Below are 18,082 nucleotides of genomic sequence, written 5' to 3'. Positions count from 1 at the left end.
TTGGGGGACGAGGATGCGAACTAGTAGTGGTAGTGTATTAGTCAGTCAGTATTGTACCTAATAAGTGGAAGCACTGTGGTTTGGGGGACGAGTATGCGAACTCGTAGTGGTAGTGGATTAGTCAGTCAGTATTGTACCTAATATATGGAAGCACTGTGATTTGGGGGACGAGGATGCGAATTCGTAGTGGTAGTGGATTAGTCAGTCAGTATTGTACCTAATAAGTGGAAGCACTGTGGTTTGGGGTACGAGGATGCGAATTCGTAGTGGTAGTGTATTAGTCAGTCAGTATTGTACCTAATAAGTGGAAGCACTGTGGTTTGGGGGACGAGTATGCGAACTCGTAGTGGTAGTGGATTAGTCAGTCAGTATTGTACCTAATATATGGAAGCACTGTGATTTGGGGGACGAGGATGCGAATTCGTAGTGGTAGTGGATTAGTCAGTCAGTATTGTACCTAATAAGTGGAAGCACTGTGGTTTGGGGTACGAGGATGCGAATTCGTAGTGGTAGTGGATTAGTCAGTCAGTATTGTACCTAATATGTGGAAGCACTGTGGTTTGGGGGACGAGGATGCGAACTCGTAGTGGTAGTGTATTAGTAAGTCGGGCATCATAGCCAGCACTATCTTCACGCTGATCTCCTCAATCTTCCTTCTTGCTCTCTTCGCCTGAAAAACCGATTCAAACGGTTAAATTTCAAACAAAGTGAAATGATTTTGATTCTAGTACAGGGTCCTTTTTTGTAAAACATATGCATACTACGGCACGTCCAAATCAATAAAGATGAAGTATCTCGCTTATTTTTTCAGCGACGTTAAGAATAAGAATATAACATCGAGTTCAAATCAAAATAAAACAGGTTTGCAATCTCTGCTTGGAGTCCCACTAGTATCCAAAAATCAGTAAAATCAATTCTGAGTTTGTTGGAAGCGATTTGCCAAAAAGTGGGTTTAATTGACCGTTTTTGACTGAAATCCAGTTTCCTAAGCAATTTATGTTCTAAGCTATTTGAGTCGGGCGTGTATTCGCTGGGCATTGTCGCTTTTATTGACTTTTGAAGTTAAAGTTTTATGTTTCGGATGAGTTAAAGTTTTATGTTTGACTTTGTTTTAACACAATTCAAATCAGTACCACTCAGCTTGAGTTTCAGAACGATTTTTGAGATTATGGAGATTTTTCGATTTATTGCATCTATAGTTCGACCCCCCCAACACTTTTACATGCCTGGAATGCGCCAGTGCCATACATCTCTTCCAGCTGACTCAACACACTACTCATGACTCTCTTGCTTCCACTGGTGGGGGAGGGGGTCTCTACATAGTGGGGACTGTTCTTGTTCAGACTGTAGTTGGTCAGGTGCATGAATGTCTTCCTCATGTTCTCCTTAGTGGGCACTGTGTACTCCATTGTGCAGAATCTAGGCAAACAAAAAAGATTTGGAAAAATTAATTATTTTCTACATAGCTAAAAATTTGCTAAAAAATGGATGGAAAAGGAAAATTGAAAATAAAGATAGATTTTTTTAATAAACATTTTTCACTTATCGAATATTGGAGACAAAAACAAATCAAGTTGAAACTATTCGAACTTCAAGATTCTTTTACGATATGGCCCGCGTTGACGTCCATAAAAGTAAAATGCTTATCATACAATTTCATATTAGGGGACTATGGAAAAATACTTATCATACAACTTTCATTCAAAATTTAAAAACTGTATTAAACATTTGTAGAGAAATACTTCTGTTCTATTTCCATCTTTTGAATCTTTCAGCTCAATAAAAACAAAACATGATTTTTTTGGTCAAAAAATTGCTTATCATAATTTTTTCATATATGAAAATTTTATGATAAGCATTTTGATATAGAAAAAATAAAATCTTCAAAATTAATTTAACGATGTTTCTGGATGAATTTACATGAGTTTTGAAAAAATTTTATTGAAAGAATGCATTTTGACTCGCAAAAACATGATTTAAATTTTGGTCAAAAAATGCTTATCATATAATTTTCATAAAGGAAAATTGTATGATATGCTTTTTTCATAAGCAAAAACAAAAATTTGAGGTAAAAAGTTTTTAATCCCTTTTTTGGTTGCAGTTTTGCTTTTGTGCTCAAATATAATTTTAGCAAAAAAAAATTTGCCTGCAAAACTTGATTTTTCGTGTTTATAACGCAGTCCAGGATGAGTTTTTACCCAAAGAACCCAAAAATCACGAAAAAAGGTTTTTTTTTGTGGAAACGATTATTATTTTTTTATTTCATTTGCTAAGATAAAAATTAATTTGTAAAAAACAGGCCTTTCTTTCTCAACCACCAAAATATTCAAGTCAAAGATTATCTAGCCATATACAAAAAGTTACATTTTTGGTATATAATTTCATGTGAAAAGGTAAAAATTAAATAAGGTTGCAAAAATCACCATATGCAGTTTATCTGCGTGGTAACTGCCAGTTACACTCTAGGTTTTCTTATGACAAAAAATCCAGGGTTAGTGTTTCGGATGAAACTCAAAATTTCAAAACAAAAATTTTTTGCATTTTTTTTTATGGAAAAATTGCTTATCATACAATTTCATAGCATGGAAAAAATGCCTATCATAAAAATTCATTGTATGGAAAAATGCTTATCTTGCTATTTTCATAGTATTTTTATTTTGGTCTATGAAATAGTATGATAAGCAATTTTTTCATAATAAGAAATAGTATGACAAGCATTTTTTGTGAACCCGAGGGTTTCGTTCATAAAATTTTTCTTTCTCTGAAGGAGAAACACGGCCTAAGCAATGTCTTCACTTCCTTCATTAAGTTAAAAACTCAATTTTTAATACTTAAACTCATTCTTTTTTTCTGCGTCTTTTCGTGTTTTGCTTTGGCAGATCGATATTGGCATTCTAAATGAAATTCAATTGAACTCAAAGGGGGCATACATACATGATTGCCTTCATATGTGCATACATTTGTTTACATTCATTCTGTACTTACAACTTTATATGTCAATTTAAAACGTTTTTCTGATCAAAAAAGCCAAAAAAAACACAACCTATAGCGAAACTCAATTTTTCAACAAGCAGTTATTAAAAGAAGAAATTACACAAAACTTCCCCACTTTTCACTGCATGTTTGAGACAATTTCAAAAAGGCAATTGCCGTAACGTATACCAGTTTGAAAAGGGCAATTTGTTGGTGTTTACTACGTTCATTAACACACATCATATTTTCAACCATTAGCAAAAAAGAAACAGCAATCGTTTATAGCTTACTTATTACTTTTAATGGAAGTTAGTAATAAGGATTAACTTTGCACCGGATTTGTGGTTCAATTGTATGTTAAGCTACTATCAATTTTGCTCTTGTACATGAAGTGCACCACTACCAGGGATGATCTCATAGAAAAAAATGCTTATCATACAATTCCATACAAAAAAAAGCTTATCATACAATTCCATGCATGGGTTCTATGGAAAAAATGTTTGTCGCAGGATTTCCATTTATGAAAATTGTATAATAAGAACTTTTTTCATAGAATTTTTTTTTTCAGGAAAACCTTCAAAAAGAGTTTTTTTTGTAAGATCTACGCAAACATTTCTACGCAAACAAACATGTTCCGAAAAAAATTTGTTTGCATGAAATTTCTACGCAAACAAACATGTTCCGAAAAAAAATTTGTTTGCATGCAAAATTTAATTTTTTGTGTGCATAACGTAGTCCTGGATACGATAATATTGGCTTTTTTTTTCACTTCAATTTTTTTTCAAAAACGCTGAAAAATCCTATTTCTTTTGTATGGCGTGTTAATGTATGCCCTGATTAATGTCTGATAATTTGAAAATTCAAAAAGTTAAAGTAATCATCATTGAAAAATTTGCCAAAAATTAAAAGTTTGTTACTTTTGTTATATCATTTGTTAAAGACAGCTCGATGACAAATCAGATCGTTTTCTATGCATTGTAAAAGCAAGACCGTTCAACCTTTGTTGCTTTGAGTAACCAAGGTTTTTGTCACTTAGGTTCGATTGCAAACAGAACCCAAAATCTTTCAAAAAATTAAATTAGAAACAAAAAACAACTTTTTGGTTCAAGGCAAAAACACCTATCATACAATTCCATTCAATGGAAAAAATGGCTATCATACAATTCCATTTAATGGAAAAAATGGCTATCATACAATTCTTTTGTATGGAAAAAATGGTTATCGTGTGATTTTCATGCGAGTTTTTTATTCTATGGAATTGAATGGAATCGTATGATAAGCATGTTTTACATAGTATTGAATTGTATGATAAGGATTTTTGTCAACCCGGGTATACCACTTTTTTCTTGTGTCTTGTATTCAAATCTGATTAGTTTTTATAATTTCTGTTTACAAAATTGATTTTTTTTTATTCGCTAGCCATAGAATTTAAAATTGTATGAACAGCAGTTAAGCTTACACTCATAAAGGCCATTGGATGAGAAAAAACTTACTGGGTTTAAATAAGTACCAAAATGGTTGTCAACAATAAGAAATTTTCACGCTAATAAGTACAAGTTTAGTGTTAGTTAACAACCTTTATAATAGGGTTGAACTCGAACAGCGAAACTTCTTTGGTTGCGCAAAGTCTCAAAATACCAATAATCAGTCGGAATGGACGCATCAAAATTCCCCGACTTCAGCTCGGGTAGAGTACAACCCCGACTTCGGCTCGAGTAGAGCAGAACCAAAAATTAGGCTGATTTTTTATCGATTTTAATTTTGCTGGCTGAATTAGCCATTTTTAGCTAAAATGATAAAGGAAAGACAAGAATCAACTTTTGTTTGGCGCTAATTTCTATCAGTTTTTTTCCAATGAAATTAGCCGTCGAGTTAAAATGAAATTTTCCAGTTGTCTTCTTTGTTTTTGATCCTTTTTTCAATTGCAAAATCGATTTTAACTTTTTTTAGCAGAAAAGTTTCACGCTTCAAATTAAATGCGATTGGTCATTCAAAATATCGATTCAACATTACTGAGTCACCGCGAATTGAGCGCTGATAATAAGTATACTTTTCATCGCAGGATCATTAAAGAGTCACGCTGGTTTATCGCTGAAAAGTTAAACTAAAGAAAAACAATGACTTAGTGATGATAAACGATGTAAGTTCAGCCCGGTCATTGTTGACCAAAATACTGTTTCATCGAAATGAACCCTTGACATTTTGTATAAACTTTATCACTAGAATGATTTAACAGTTGAAAATGAGGAGTTTAGCATAATTTAGATTGGTAGCGCTTAGCATATTTCGTTAGAGTGGTCCCAAGTTGTATTGAATGAAACTTTTATGGCAAACATTTTGTATACGAAAACCGATTATAATCGATGATTATCAAAAGGGAACCTTGCTTAAGGGCAAAATTTTGATCACATTTTCTTTATGGTCTCGCAGCGAGTTATGTTGATAGACCAATTGAAACAAAAAAATAAACTTTGACAGCGTTTTGCATGCATAGGGAGCAGACAAGACGATCTTCATTATTGAATTGCGTCTTATAAGATTTTTTCTATAAACACAATTGCTCTTCAAGAAAATTGATGTGTCTTAGTTTTTTAAAATTAAATTCAAGTCTAGCCGATTGTGGTCAGTTGAACACGGTTCAGACAAGCAAGAGAGTAGAATGCTTTTATGTGGTGTTCAATCGTCAGTCAAATCCAAAAATTGGAACCGTTTGTTCAGGTGGTATTCATGCACACTTACACTCAATACTTATTTAACGTCAGAAATTAGTAACAATATGACGCTCAAAATAGAAACATCGTGTCTTTTTCTGTTTGGTAGTTTTTATGAGGACATAGCTAATTGCTTAAGGTTTTAAAATAGTCATAGTTTTAAGACAAGCTCGGAATTTGAACTCAACCTTCACACATCATAAAAAATTGTACCGCTGCAACCACCACGAAGTAATGGGCGAAAAGTTTCAGTTATTCTACTTTTGAAAAAAATAAAACAAATTATCAATGCTTTTTTCTTCATGTATATATGAGTGTGTATTTTTTTAAGTTTAAGCAATTCCAGCCATGAAACATTGAAATATTTCAAGCTATTTGATAGCGCGAATCAGTGTTCTAAGAATTTGAGCTTTTCTAAGCAAGAAAATTAAGTTTTCCTATGGAGCATAATCAAAATTTGACACTTTGAAATAGTTTCTTGTTGTTTTCAGAGCGAATCATTTGGCGAAAATTTACAAAGTTTCTTAGTAAGCTACTCAAGCGATTAAGCAACAAAAAAAAGTATTTTATAAGAGCGAATTGGTTTAACTATCCAAGCTATTCAAAATTTTTGAAACAGTTTAATATTTTTTTAAGAACGAATATGTTCGTAAAAAAAAACAAATTTTTCTTTGGCAAGCTTTTAAAATGTCAAAGGAAAGTCGCAAAACTAAAGTTCAAAAGTTTAGGAAGCTATTCAAGCTATGAAACTTTAAAAGATTTCACGTTATTTCATAGCGCAAATTAGTTTGGTAAAAATATGTTTTCCTGAGCATAGTGGTTGCTGTTTTAAAGTAATACGGCTCAGACTGAATTGAATCTGCAACCGAAAAAAAATTGGATAAAAAGTGGGCAGGTACTGTCTAGCCTTAAAGTTGAATCGAGTTCACTTTTCTTAAACGTTCTTATCTTAGCATTCTTAAACTTTGTGCTCGACAGAAAAGTTAAAACTCACACACACACACACACACATATATATATATATATATATATATATATATATATATATATATATATATATATAAATTAATAATTACATACGAATAAAACTATAAATATTCATATGTTTGTGGTGTTCATGGTATTGAATACTGCCGCTATATGTCCATTTATCCATAGTAGAGTGTATATGGTCTTCAGAAGCCGCCAATAAATATGGTTAAACATTTTGAAAAAAGACTGATTAGTCAACCTAAAAAAGGTTTTTTAAGGCCAAGGTGGGTAACCGAACCACGATGGTTAACCGAACCGATAGTTAACCGTAAATTAATCCTTGTAGCAAAATATTTGAAGTGAAACACTAAAAACGCTCAACTTATAGATGCATCTAATTGATTTCCTGTTAGCTCCAAATTAAATTAACTGAAAATTCTCATGTGAAAACGAACGTGAAGATACGATCGTGGGAATTTCTGCCAAAGTTATATATGGCACAAACCCCTTTTCAATTTTTCTATACGAATACATGATTGAAGATTTTTGGATCAAACTTGGTTCAATTTGAGAAAACTGGATTAACAGATAAAATGTTTATTCCGCTGAGAAATCTAGAAAATAGATTCCACTTTGGAATCCAAAAATACTTCTTTTGTAGAAAATTTCACGTTCCTATTTTCACGTTTGGTTTCACAACAAAAATCTTTATATGATTTAAGTTAGAGCTAACATCAAACCAAGTAGATGCGTCTAGAAGTTGAGTTTTTTAATGTTTCACTTAAAATTGATTTTTTTTCTGTTAAAAAAACAAAAAAGATTTTGTTACAAGATTTACATTATATTGTTTTCATTTTTAGGTTGGCTAATTATCCTATTATTAAAATGTATGCCAATATACAGTTGCGGCTTACGAAGACCATATATAGGGTTTTTTAGCGGGAGCATTCGGCACCATGATCACCAAGAGTGTCCTGCATTGCTAATAGTTTACGATAGAAATTTTGTTTGACGGATACGAAGTTTTATCCAAGGACACCAATCTCAACCAAAACTTTAACGGCAACCGCGCGCCTTAAAACGCAATTTTTGGTCAAAACCTTCTAAAAATTGCCCATAAACTTTGTTTCCAAGCGGCACTAAATAATGTTTGCGTAGTGTTTTGGTACAGATCAGAAAATCATTCTGACGAATTTGAAAAAAAAAAATTGTTGACAGAATTTTCGTTTCAAAAAAATCCGTTGGCCATATGTGTCCTTTTCGCAATATAATGCTAATTAAAACTATTTGTTTTTCTTTTTTTTTACCATGAAAGTCCATTTTAAGTTTGTTTCACTGCAGTATCAAATCAATGCGTGTCCAGCTTTCAAAATTAACAACTTACCAGTTGTACGCTCAGAAAACCATTCGCGTTTTTGTATTGTCTCACCTGGCCATACCCTCACTTGCAAACAGAATCTCAAGTGGCTGCAGTTTCCTAATCAACACATACGTCCTCAGGTCAAACTTCAGTCCATCAATGAGCACTGGATCCTCAATGTACTTCTGCACCACATACTTCTTGTTACTCCCCCCTCCCTCCTCTGCTTCTAGTTTCAGAGGGTGGTCTGCTATTCGGATGCCAGTGCCCTGAAACACGTCACTGTTCGAAAGTTTACAGAATTTTTCCAAGTTCCATAGATGGATATTATTATAGTGGGTGAATTGTGTAAGTATAAAAATATGTTTTGATCAAAAGACAAAATGCCGATTTTCAACAACTTTTATATAAAACTTGCGTATATAACCTTGTGGATGACCTTGAACCGCACACCAAAATTCAGAAGAAGCGAGGAATTCCGGCAAAATCAAACATGTCAAGTTGATTAAATTTTGTTCAGAGTTCCGATAAAAATGGTATATGTAAAAATGGTATAAGGAGTTTCTATCTAGTGTTAGAAATTACAATTGGTCTCACAAAAATTCCATTTTATCATAATATAATGTATGCAATTCTTACAAATAGTAATATAATATAATCATGATTTTCACGCATAAGTGAACGAATCAGTTCGCCTTGGGATTTTTGCCGTCAATTTTAATTTTGACATCAAATTATCCATAATAACATATAGCACAACTTTGAAGATAGTAATCTGAAATGTGGGTAGGGTTTGAAAAAGAATCAATGTGTTGTATGTAAATGAAACCCCCCCCCCCCACCGCCATCCCTACCTGTGAGCCCCCATCTGGTTTTAGAATGTACCACTGTCTCTTGCCCTCCCTCCTGGCTTCCTCGTGGTGTTGCAGCAGGATCTTGGTCTCTTGGGGGAGGAGCCAACACTCGGGGTAGAAGTCGTACTCTGAATGAAATCAGTATACTCCTACTTGCTTCACGCGCAAACTTGAACTTACACTTCTATACTTGTAAAATGTATTACTAAATTTAAGTTCAGCCAACCGAAAATGGAGATTTCTTAAAAAAGTACCAAAGGGGGGTCCCTTTAGGTAGTCGGTGGATCGATCTCCTGAGGAAAAAAGCATCCAGCCCGCCACTCCCCCCTTAATTCGCTACTGATCCTGTCCCGTCACTTTTTCAAAACGATTCTTCAAATTAATTAGTGTCGAAATGGATCTTGGAAGATTTTCTGCAAACATACTAAAAAATCCTCAAAAATGAACATTAGTAATATGCGATTTTGCTCTCTTGAAAATTCTGATAAAATTCCAGATAAGCTACGTTTTTTTACAATGGGGGCGTAGAAAAATTGATCAAATTAACAAAAAACAAAAAAACAGTTCAAGAGATGGTTTTACCAGCAGGAAACAATGCCTGCATCCTCCGCATCAGAATGGTGAAGTCCTGTTTTCTGGCCAACTCCACCATGCCCGGCAGTTTGTTCACACTCGTCTCCCTCACACTGGACAGTTGCATGGGGAACACGTCTGTGATGTTGCATGCACTCCAGTAGATGTGGGGAATCTTCTTTCCCCTGCCATTCGCCTGGAAAAACATATTTGCATTAGATTTTCTGAAATTTTTCACTGATTGGATTTTCACTGATGTGAAAACAATTTACAAGTTTTTTAAAAAAAAATTTCGAAATTTTTCTGTAACTTTATGAAACTAACCGAAATTTTTTTTTTCATTTTGTTGGCAAACAATTTTACTACGCATGCAACAGCGCTAAAAACTTTTCATTTCTTTTTTTTTTCATTTGGCGTCCACATTAAGCTTGAATTGAAAGTTGAGAAAAATTCTCGTATCAGTTCGAAGCTTCTCATCGGACGCCATACCAAGTTTTAAAGGCTGTTTTTAGCGTCTAGTGATGCAATAACTCAAAAAGTCTTGCCTCATTCAAACTTCGAACGAAAATGAGGGGTTCAAAAAACTCACACGCGTTAAAAGCACAAATTATTTCGCACGTTAGCCTAATTGTCAGTTTTCAAACACCAACAGATTTTTGAAAAAAAGTCACAGGTATTTTTTTTTTAAAAATTCAGCTCAATTTTTTTAATAGACTTCATATAATATAGTTTCGCTCAATGTTAAAATATCGTTCAAAAAACCTATAACATCACAATTTTTGATGTTATAGTTTGCTATCGGCTAGGCCACATGACTTGATACTGATGGAAAGTTTTCGCAATCTAATGCAAAGAAACACTAGGTCGCACCAGATGAGTTAGGACCGAAGTGTATAACTCATAGAGTAATTTCGGATAGGGTACACCGTCTGCTCGTCACGCTATCTTATTTTCGGCCGGATAGATTCGTGCAACTTCTTAGTCTAATACCAATCCTAATCTTACTCTTATACTATCTAGTCTCAGGTTGTTTAACTAGTCTCTGCTAGGCTCAATAGATCTAGGGTATACTGGTTTATTGCGGCTGCTGAAGTCTTCTTGGAGAGTCAACTAATTTCTAAGTTAAATTCAAATCTCTCTGGTGCTGAAATTACAAGTAATTTCAGCACTTACAAATAAGTGGATTGTTAGTCAGATGGATCATGATTGGTTAATATTAAATACTTTACATTGGTAAAATATCTAATTTATCCAATCATAAAATGTAGTTTAGATCAGGTTCCACCCATCCGGGTTTTACAGAGTTTTTTAGAATAGTCTTTCTGTAATTCAAAGGATGGATGATGGACGTTGGTATTTGGCGAACATCATATTTCTTCTGGGTTCTCTTGTTAGAGAAGTTCCAGGTTCAATCGTTGTGTCTTCTCATGACAACGACTGGGTTTTCGCAACAAACTCAAATCTGATTTCAGAATGGTTGGCTATGTCAGGTTTTTCTGTTTCATTGATGAGAACTTCTTTGTGTTTGATCTTGTCTGGGAATGGCGTGGAGATTGTGCGTGGAGGGGATGCCTGGTTACTCGGATCTGTACGTATACTTGAACATCGAGGTGGTCATTGGTCTAGTTCAATGAAGTCCTTTTCTGCGAAGTCAAGTCGTACTCTAAATCCTTTGAGTTGTGTTTGTGAGCGGCATATCGATTGTGGTTGGCCATTCTTTTTCGAGTGTAGTGGGGTCGTTTTGTCTTTGTATGTTCGTCGTTGGTCTTGTATGCTGATCTATATATTGCATAATATAATTTACATTTTATAAAACTTTTATTAGTTTAATGTTTTTTAATTATGATTTTGGTTAGTTGTTTTCACAAAAGCTTTTTGTTTTAGTTCAGTTATTTTGAAGAGTTACTCACCCTTGAGTAGCTCTTATTAAAAATAGGAGTGTGTGTCACAAAGCGTGGATGTAGCGCGGTGGGTTAGGCCGGCTATAGAGCATGCTCAGGACGTCCTCTTCTGGTGGGTTAGGCCAGGAGTGGGAGTATGATTGCATGCGGTTTTTGTGAGAGGTCCTGTTATGTGACAACGTTTTATATTGGGTTTGTTGTGATTTTTCTTATGTTTTGTTGGTTGTGTCCTTTTTTCAAAAATCAAATTGTTTGTGGTATGGGTTTGTCTTTCGACTTTTTTGTGTTTTATTATTTCTTTCTTAGACTTTATAATAGTCTTCAAAAGAATAAATTATCCAGTTTTAAACTGGGTTAATCCGGTTTGGGTACCGTTGGTTTCCTTTTCTTAGTCATGCTGTTATTCTATGATTTGTGGTGTTTAGTAAGCTGCGTTGGTTAGTGTTGCTTAGTATATAATTCTTTTCCAACCGGGTTAAAGGAAAGTTTGAAATTTGTTATCGTGTGTTAGAGTTGTTGAGTGTGAAAGCTTGAAACTGAAATTCATTATTTAAACAATTCTTCGTGGGCGAGCTGTGCGAGTTTGGATAGAATTCTTGTGCGAGTGAATGAAAATATCAAAAAGTTAGTACTGCATTTGCGTTTTATTAATTTACTACATAGAAATTCAAATTTTACTGCTATTTGTTGGGAAAATTAAGTTACAAATTTTCATCATAATTAGATTTACTGCTTGTGGGGAAAAAAATTTATAAATTAAATTACTGCATTGGTATTATATTTATTTAATTGTTGGTGCAAAAAATTAATAGAGTCTTAAACAGTTTTGGAGGAGTTTTCTATTTTTTATTTTTCTTTTGTGAATTTTTCAGATGATCGTTGGATGAAGGCTAAAATTCTAAAGAAGACATGGATAAAGAATGGTTAGTTTCTAATTTTTATTTTAATTAGTTAATAATATGTATAATTCATACTTACCTGTTAGTCGTCGGGGAAGAAACCGTGAGGGAAGATGTCGTGGATGAGATCTGAAGTTGTTAGTAATTTAGCTAAGATGCGGATGATATTTTTAGTTTGAAGCAGTGGCCAAAGCAATTGAAGTGCTTTAATGGTGGTTAGTTCTTCAGTGCCAACTGCAAACTCATAAGGTGTGTTTTGGATTAGATTATATAATTTGTGATTGAATTTAGTGTTGTGGATGAATTCTAAAATGGGGATTTTTATAGGTTGAACAAATTCGTGTGGGATAAGGAAGGGTCCGGATTCTTCTGCGTTGAAGGTCTTGGTGATGGGACAAAAAATATACATTTGGGTTATGGGATCATAATTTCGAAGAATACCATGAAGGTTAGTATTTTTAATGCAATATGTGAAGTTAAGAAAGAATGGTGAGGTGTATTTGGAGTTGATGAATTGAAAACGGTGGTGTGGTTGTCTGGAGGGAGTGTGTAGGTCGAAGTGATTTTGGATAAAACGATAATATGTATATGTGTGAGTTTGTTTAGTGCGCAACATAATATCGTGTGAGCAGTGCAAATCTCTTTCATGTGGTGCAAGGAAATGAAAGGTTAGTGAAAATATTTGGAAGCGTTCTTTAAAACTTTCGTAGGCTTGTGTGTCTGTTAGTGCTTCTGAAATGATGTGGTCAAATTTGCGATCAAAGATATTAAGTGTAAATACATATGGTGTTTTAATGAAAAATTTTTCTGTGATTTGTGGGTTAGCGAAGCGGTCATCGTCTAAGAATTGATCTTGGTTAGTTCTGATGATGTTATGATCGTAATATTCTAGCGTATATTCGTTAGCTCGGGGTGCAGTGTATGTTTTTACTGATTTTTTATATCCGATGTAAGTAAATTGTCTAGATGTTAGTGGTGTAGTGAGTCGATATAGCATGTCCTTATTTCGTTCTATATCGATGTGAGTGTTAGATAAAGGTAAGCAAAGGGGATTAGTAAAATGATAATATGAGGTCCAAGGAAGGGTAGGCATTAAAACGTGTTCGTCTACAAAGCTACGTGTTTCGTTAGTGTCGTGAGGGGTGTTTAAGGTGTATTGTGGAAATGAGGGTAAAGTGATAGCTAAAAATTCTTTTGTGTTAGTGTGATTTGGATGATTTATATATTCACGGGCTGTTCCTGGTTTTGCTGGGAAAGGATGGTTGGGGAACTTTCTTTTAAAAGTGCGGTAAGCTCTATTAGTGCTGAGTGAAGATTCAGTAGATGTGGATGATGGTGGTAATGATTCGGTATAAATTGAAGAGGGTGTAGGGGTAGGAGGGTTGGATGAATCTATTGTGGATGAAATTTGGTTTATGGTGGGGGTGTCAAGGTGGTAGGGTTGTTGTTGTAATGTAATAAAATTATCTAGTTCTGGGGAGATTTGGGGTGTATCTGGAGAATTGGATGATCGGTCTGAATGAAGTGAAGAATAGGTTGGAGTGACTTGGGAAGCATAAGAGGGTGTAGAATTGGTGGGGACAGGGTTATTTGGTAGTATTGGTTGAAAAGGGGGTTGGGAAAAAATTGAGGGGTTGGTGTGAAAATTATTGGATGGAGATGGTTCAGAGTCGGCAAATTCATCGGGGGTTTCAATATTCGGGTTATTGAGTTGTGATGTGGAGTATAAAACTGAGATGTGTGAATTAGTGTCGGAATTCATGCCTGATGTTACATTACTGGTTGGAAAATCGGGTGGCGGGAAAGCAAAAAGTGGTATTATTGTAATTGGAGTAGTGAGGTTGGTTGGATGGGAATTTGAACGGTGTAGGGATCCAAGTTGTCGGCTCATCGTGGGCTAAAAAAATTATTATTTTGAGACTGAAAAGCGGTGGTATGGGGTTGTTCTATAATTTGTTCATAAGTATTTTCATCTTGTGAGTGGTGTGTCATTATATGTTGGATGGGACTTTGTGATATGGTTGGTCTAAAATTTGGATTATGTGTTATTGCTAAATTTCGAAAATTACGTGGGACTAGGGATAGTGGATGGTTATGTGGTAGGGGTGGTAACTGTGGTGCTGTAGGCGTTGTGTCTACATTGTTATGTTCTTCGTCGTATGTGTTCTGTCTTGTTGCTATTTTTGTGTTGTATTCTTTTATTTGTGCGTCTAAAAGAATTTTGTTTATTGATGTAGAAAAAATTCCAAAAAATCCTGCAAATAGTATGCGTGCTACACTTGCTTGTATATTGACTTGTGTGTGTATAGCACATGTGTTATAGATTCCTTTTAAGAGTGAAAAAAGAAATCCAATAAAGTTAAACATTGCGTATAAAATAGTCAGTTTTTCTAAGATGTAGTAGGGCCATCCTAGAAAATCAAGAATTTCATTCTTGAGTGTAACAAAGCTAAAAATATTGATAGGTGATATATCTTGGGGACGGTATTTTTCACCGTTTAGATATATATAATCTTTAATGTCTTTAAAATATCCGCTATAGTCTTGCGTATAAATGTCTGCAAATCCTGCGGTTTCGGCAAGTTTGCGTAAGTTTTGGTCAATTGATTGTCTTTGTATTTTGTCCATTTGTGTTAATAATTCTTGGAATTGTTGTGTTCTAATGTGATGTTGAATATCTGATTTTGAGTATATTCCTAATGATTGTAAGTCTATATTTGGGTTTCGAGCGATAGCGCGAATGCTTTCTGGTGAAAACTTTTTGAGTGATTGCATTAATGTGGGATATGGGGTGAGAAGATAATATTTATCTTCATCAGGGTTTAGTTGTACTACATTGTGGCTATTTTCTGATCCACATGGGACTGCGGTATCCCAGAAATAGGTTCTTCTTGAAAGTGTGTCAACGAAATGTACTTTATTCTTATAAAAAGATAGGTATTCTTTTATAGCATCGTTTGTCTTCAAAAACGTATAGTGGTGATACTTTTTTGGTACAAGTATAAAACCATAAAATGTTTCCTCCGTAGTCTAAAAAATTTGATCTATTTCCTGATAGTAAATATCCTGCGTAGGGTATTTTTAATACTGCTAGTGCAAGTGATTGTAATATTTGTGTTCTTTCTAATTCGCATAGTTGGTGTAGTGTTTCTAATTCGGAGTGTGACATTTCTTGAAAAATTCGGCTAATCGTGTAGTCTAATTTCATATCTAAGTGAATATCATAGTGGATATTACCGAAATATGTACTATTCATTAGTGATAGTTCTTGTAAACGTGTGCTTTGATCGTCTTGGGGCTTTAGATGTCCACCAGGTTGACCTGTATTTTTTTGAAAATGAACTGGTATGTATGATGTTCCTTCATTTGGAGGATGACTTGTGGCGTATGGGTCGACTTTTGTTTTTCCAGTGGTCATGTCGAATCCTTTTTCGTATTCAACTAGTATTTCGGAGTATTTTGTTTTGTGAAGTGGGTTTCTGTATTTACATGCAAGTTCTGTTTCTTGGTATATTTAAAAACGTGTTAATTTATTTTCTATATTGGGAATGTTTCTAAAATTAGAACTTATTCTTCGTAATGGATTTACTTGTTCATATGGTATTGATTGTATAAAATATTTTTCGTGAAATTTTATCATACGAGCGTGTATTTTTGCTACTTGAAATGTTGTACATGTGTCTTCGGGGAACCAAACAATTGTTGCTTGTGTTCGTGTTGTCGGGTCGCAATAACCTTGATCATTTTTACAAGGTAATCTAATTCTTTGATAGATCATTGTGTTGTCTGATAAATCTCGTGTGAATTGAATTTTTTCGAGTTGTATTTTCCAATCGAAAAACATTATTTCTTGGTATCCTTTATTTTTTGTGTCTGCTTTGCAGTTTGATGGGTTATTTATACCAATGTGTGGTATCCAGTGTTTATCGTGCATGTCATAGGTTAATCGTCCGTGTGCGCCGTTATATGGGTACTTTTCATCTAATTTTATATGTCCTTGATATCTTTCAAGTTCTGCTTGATGTACAGAATCTGAAAAAACTTGGAAATATACTAACTTTCTATCTGTGTTTTTATTTTTTGTGATATTTAGTCGGAGTAACTCGTTTTTACAATCTTCGGGATTGAGATGTAAAAGTCGTTCGATATTACTCTGGTAGAATGATTCATGGTCAAGTCGGTTTTTATTTCCGTTTGAGACTTGTGAACAATGTACTTTCTTTTCGGAAAATGTTGCTGTGAATTTATATCCGATAACTGTTGTTGCTCGGGCTTTTGAGTAAAGTGTTGCGATTACATTTGTAGTTTCTATGGCTTGTGGTTCTGTTTCGCATTGTGATACTTGATTTATTGCATATTTGTGTAGTGTTTTTTGTTCGTTTTCTTCACAATCGTAATGTGTTACTAATAAATCTTGTGGTCCTGTGCGGGGGGAAGGGTTTATGTTTTGATTTGAGAATACTAGAAAAAGGAGTTGGAGAAAAATTAATAAGTTTAGAATATACATGTGTATGATAATCCTGAATATGGGTTATAAAATGTGATGTAACCAATTGTCTTTTTGGTGTATCTGTCGTATTTATATATTACTTCAGTTGTTATAAATGGTGGTGGTAGTGATTGAGCTGTTATATTTGGTGGGTTTAATGGATAGGGATGTTGAGTAATGTTGTTTAATTTAACTGTGATTTCAAACTTTAATTGTAAACTATTTTGTTGGAGTATTTGTATATTGTGTTCACGAATATCGTCGTGGATGTCTTGTCGATATTGTAGTCTATTGAGTGCCCAGTTGTGGAATCGATTACTTTCTAAGTGTTGTCCAAATAGTGGTGGAGGTACTGTAAATGTATTCCAATCTAGTCTTAAAGGAAAAGTTGTTGATGATTGTTCTCGATATCTTGCGTCGAGATTATTTGGAAAATTTAAGTTAAAAGGTGTCGGTGAAATTTGGCTAATTGATGGTGTTGATGGTAGTGATAGTGTTTCCGGTAGTGATGAGGATGTTGTATCTGAAGAAATATCTATTGGGTCATTGGTTATATTTGATTCACCTTGTGTGAATGAATGTGTTGTCCAATATGGTAGTCGTGATGTTTGGTTTGGGGGATTGAAGGGATTTTCACGTATTTGTTCAGATGTTGGTGTTGAACCTAAGTAATTTGAGGGTAGGCTTGAGGTGCTACGTTGTGAAAGAAGTGTAGGGGTTTCTGGTAAGATACCAGTGGGGTTTTCTGGAGTGTTTTGTGATGGGGATTGAGGTATTTCAAAATGAACTCGGGGAGTTTGAAAATTTCTATTTCTTCGAGGATGTATAATTTGTCTATTTATTTCGATTGTGTTTTGGTTTTGACTAGGATATCGTATTCTACTTAGTTCTGGTGGTAGTGTTGGGTATAGATTATATGTTGGGTCACTTAAAGGTGCTTGCCGTTGAACGGGTTTTAGTGGTTCAGATAAGCGTGCGTGTCGTTCTTCAAAAGTATATGGGTTATCTTGAAAGGAAATTCGTGTAGATGTTTGAGGATTTTGGGTAGTTGAAGGTGTTGTTGGGTTATCTTGGGATGATGTCGGTGAAGACTGACTTTGTGACTGTTGGGTAGCAATTTTTGATAGCTTTTTTGGTCTATTCTTTTAGTGAAAAAGTTTATGTTTATTATAGTATTCTTCTAAAAAAAGAATTAGGAGAATTGTTGCTAGGGCGAATGTGATGATTGCTTTTTTTATACATTTGCATATTGTCAAGATGAGGGATGATAGAAATGTTATAAAAATTACAAATAGTTAAAAAATATCTGTTCTACTAAAAATCGTTCGTATCATTTAGATAAGTTTTGTG

The 18,082-nt window shown here is 34.3% G+C and overlaps 1 protein-coding gene across 1 annotated transcript in view; it reads right to left on the bottom strand.

Annotated features, from left to right (window-relative positions):
- Positions 1-541: 541 nt before the first annotated feature.
- The window catches only part of LOC134853191 (tubulin polyglutamylase ttll-11-like), a gene marked incomplete at its 3' end in the record, with an annotated part of 49,653 nt that continues 32,112 nt past the window's right edge, over positions 542-18,082 (bottom strand). The window contains 5 exon segments of the mRNA XM_063869150.1: positions 542-670; positions 1,227-1,419; positions 8,086-8,285; positions 8,871-8,998; positions 9,453-9,639. Coding sequence (XP_063725220.1) covers positions 542-670; positions 1,227-1,419; positions 8,086-8,285; positions 8,871-8,998; positions 9,453-9,639 — 837 coding nt within the window.

Source organism: Symsagittifera roscoffensis, chromosome 8 (genome assembly GCF_963678635.1).
Source record: "Symsagittifera roscoffensis chromosome 8, txSymRosc1.1, whole genome shotgun sequence".
In the NCBI taxonomy this organism is placed as follows: Eukaryota; Metazoa; Xenacoelomorpha; order Acoela; family Convolutidae; genus Symsagittifera; species Symsagittifera roscoffensis.
The sequence above is the reverse complement of the archived record's forward strand: the minus strand, read 5'-3'. Positions and strand labels throughout refer to the sequence as shown.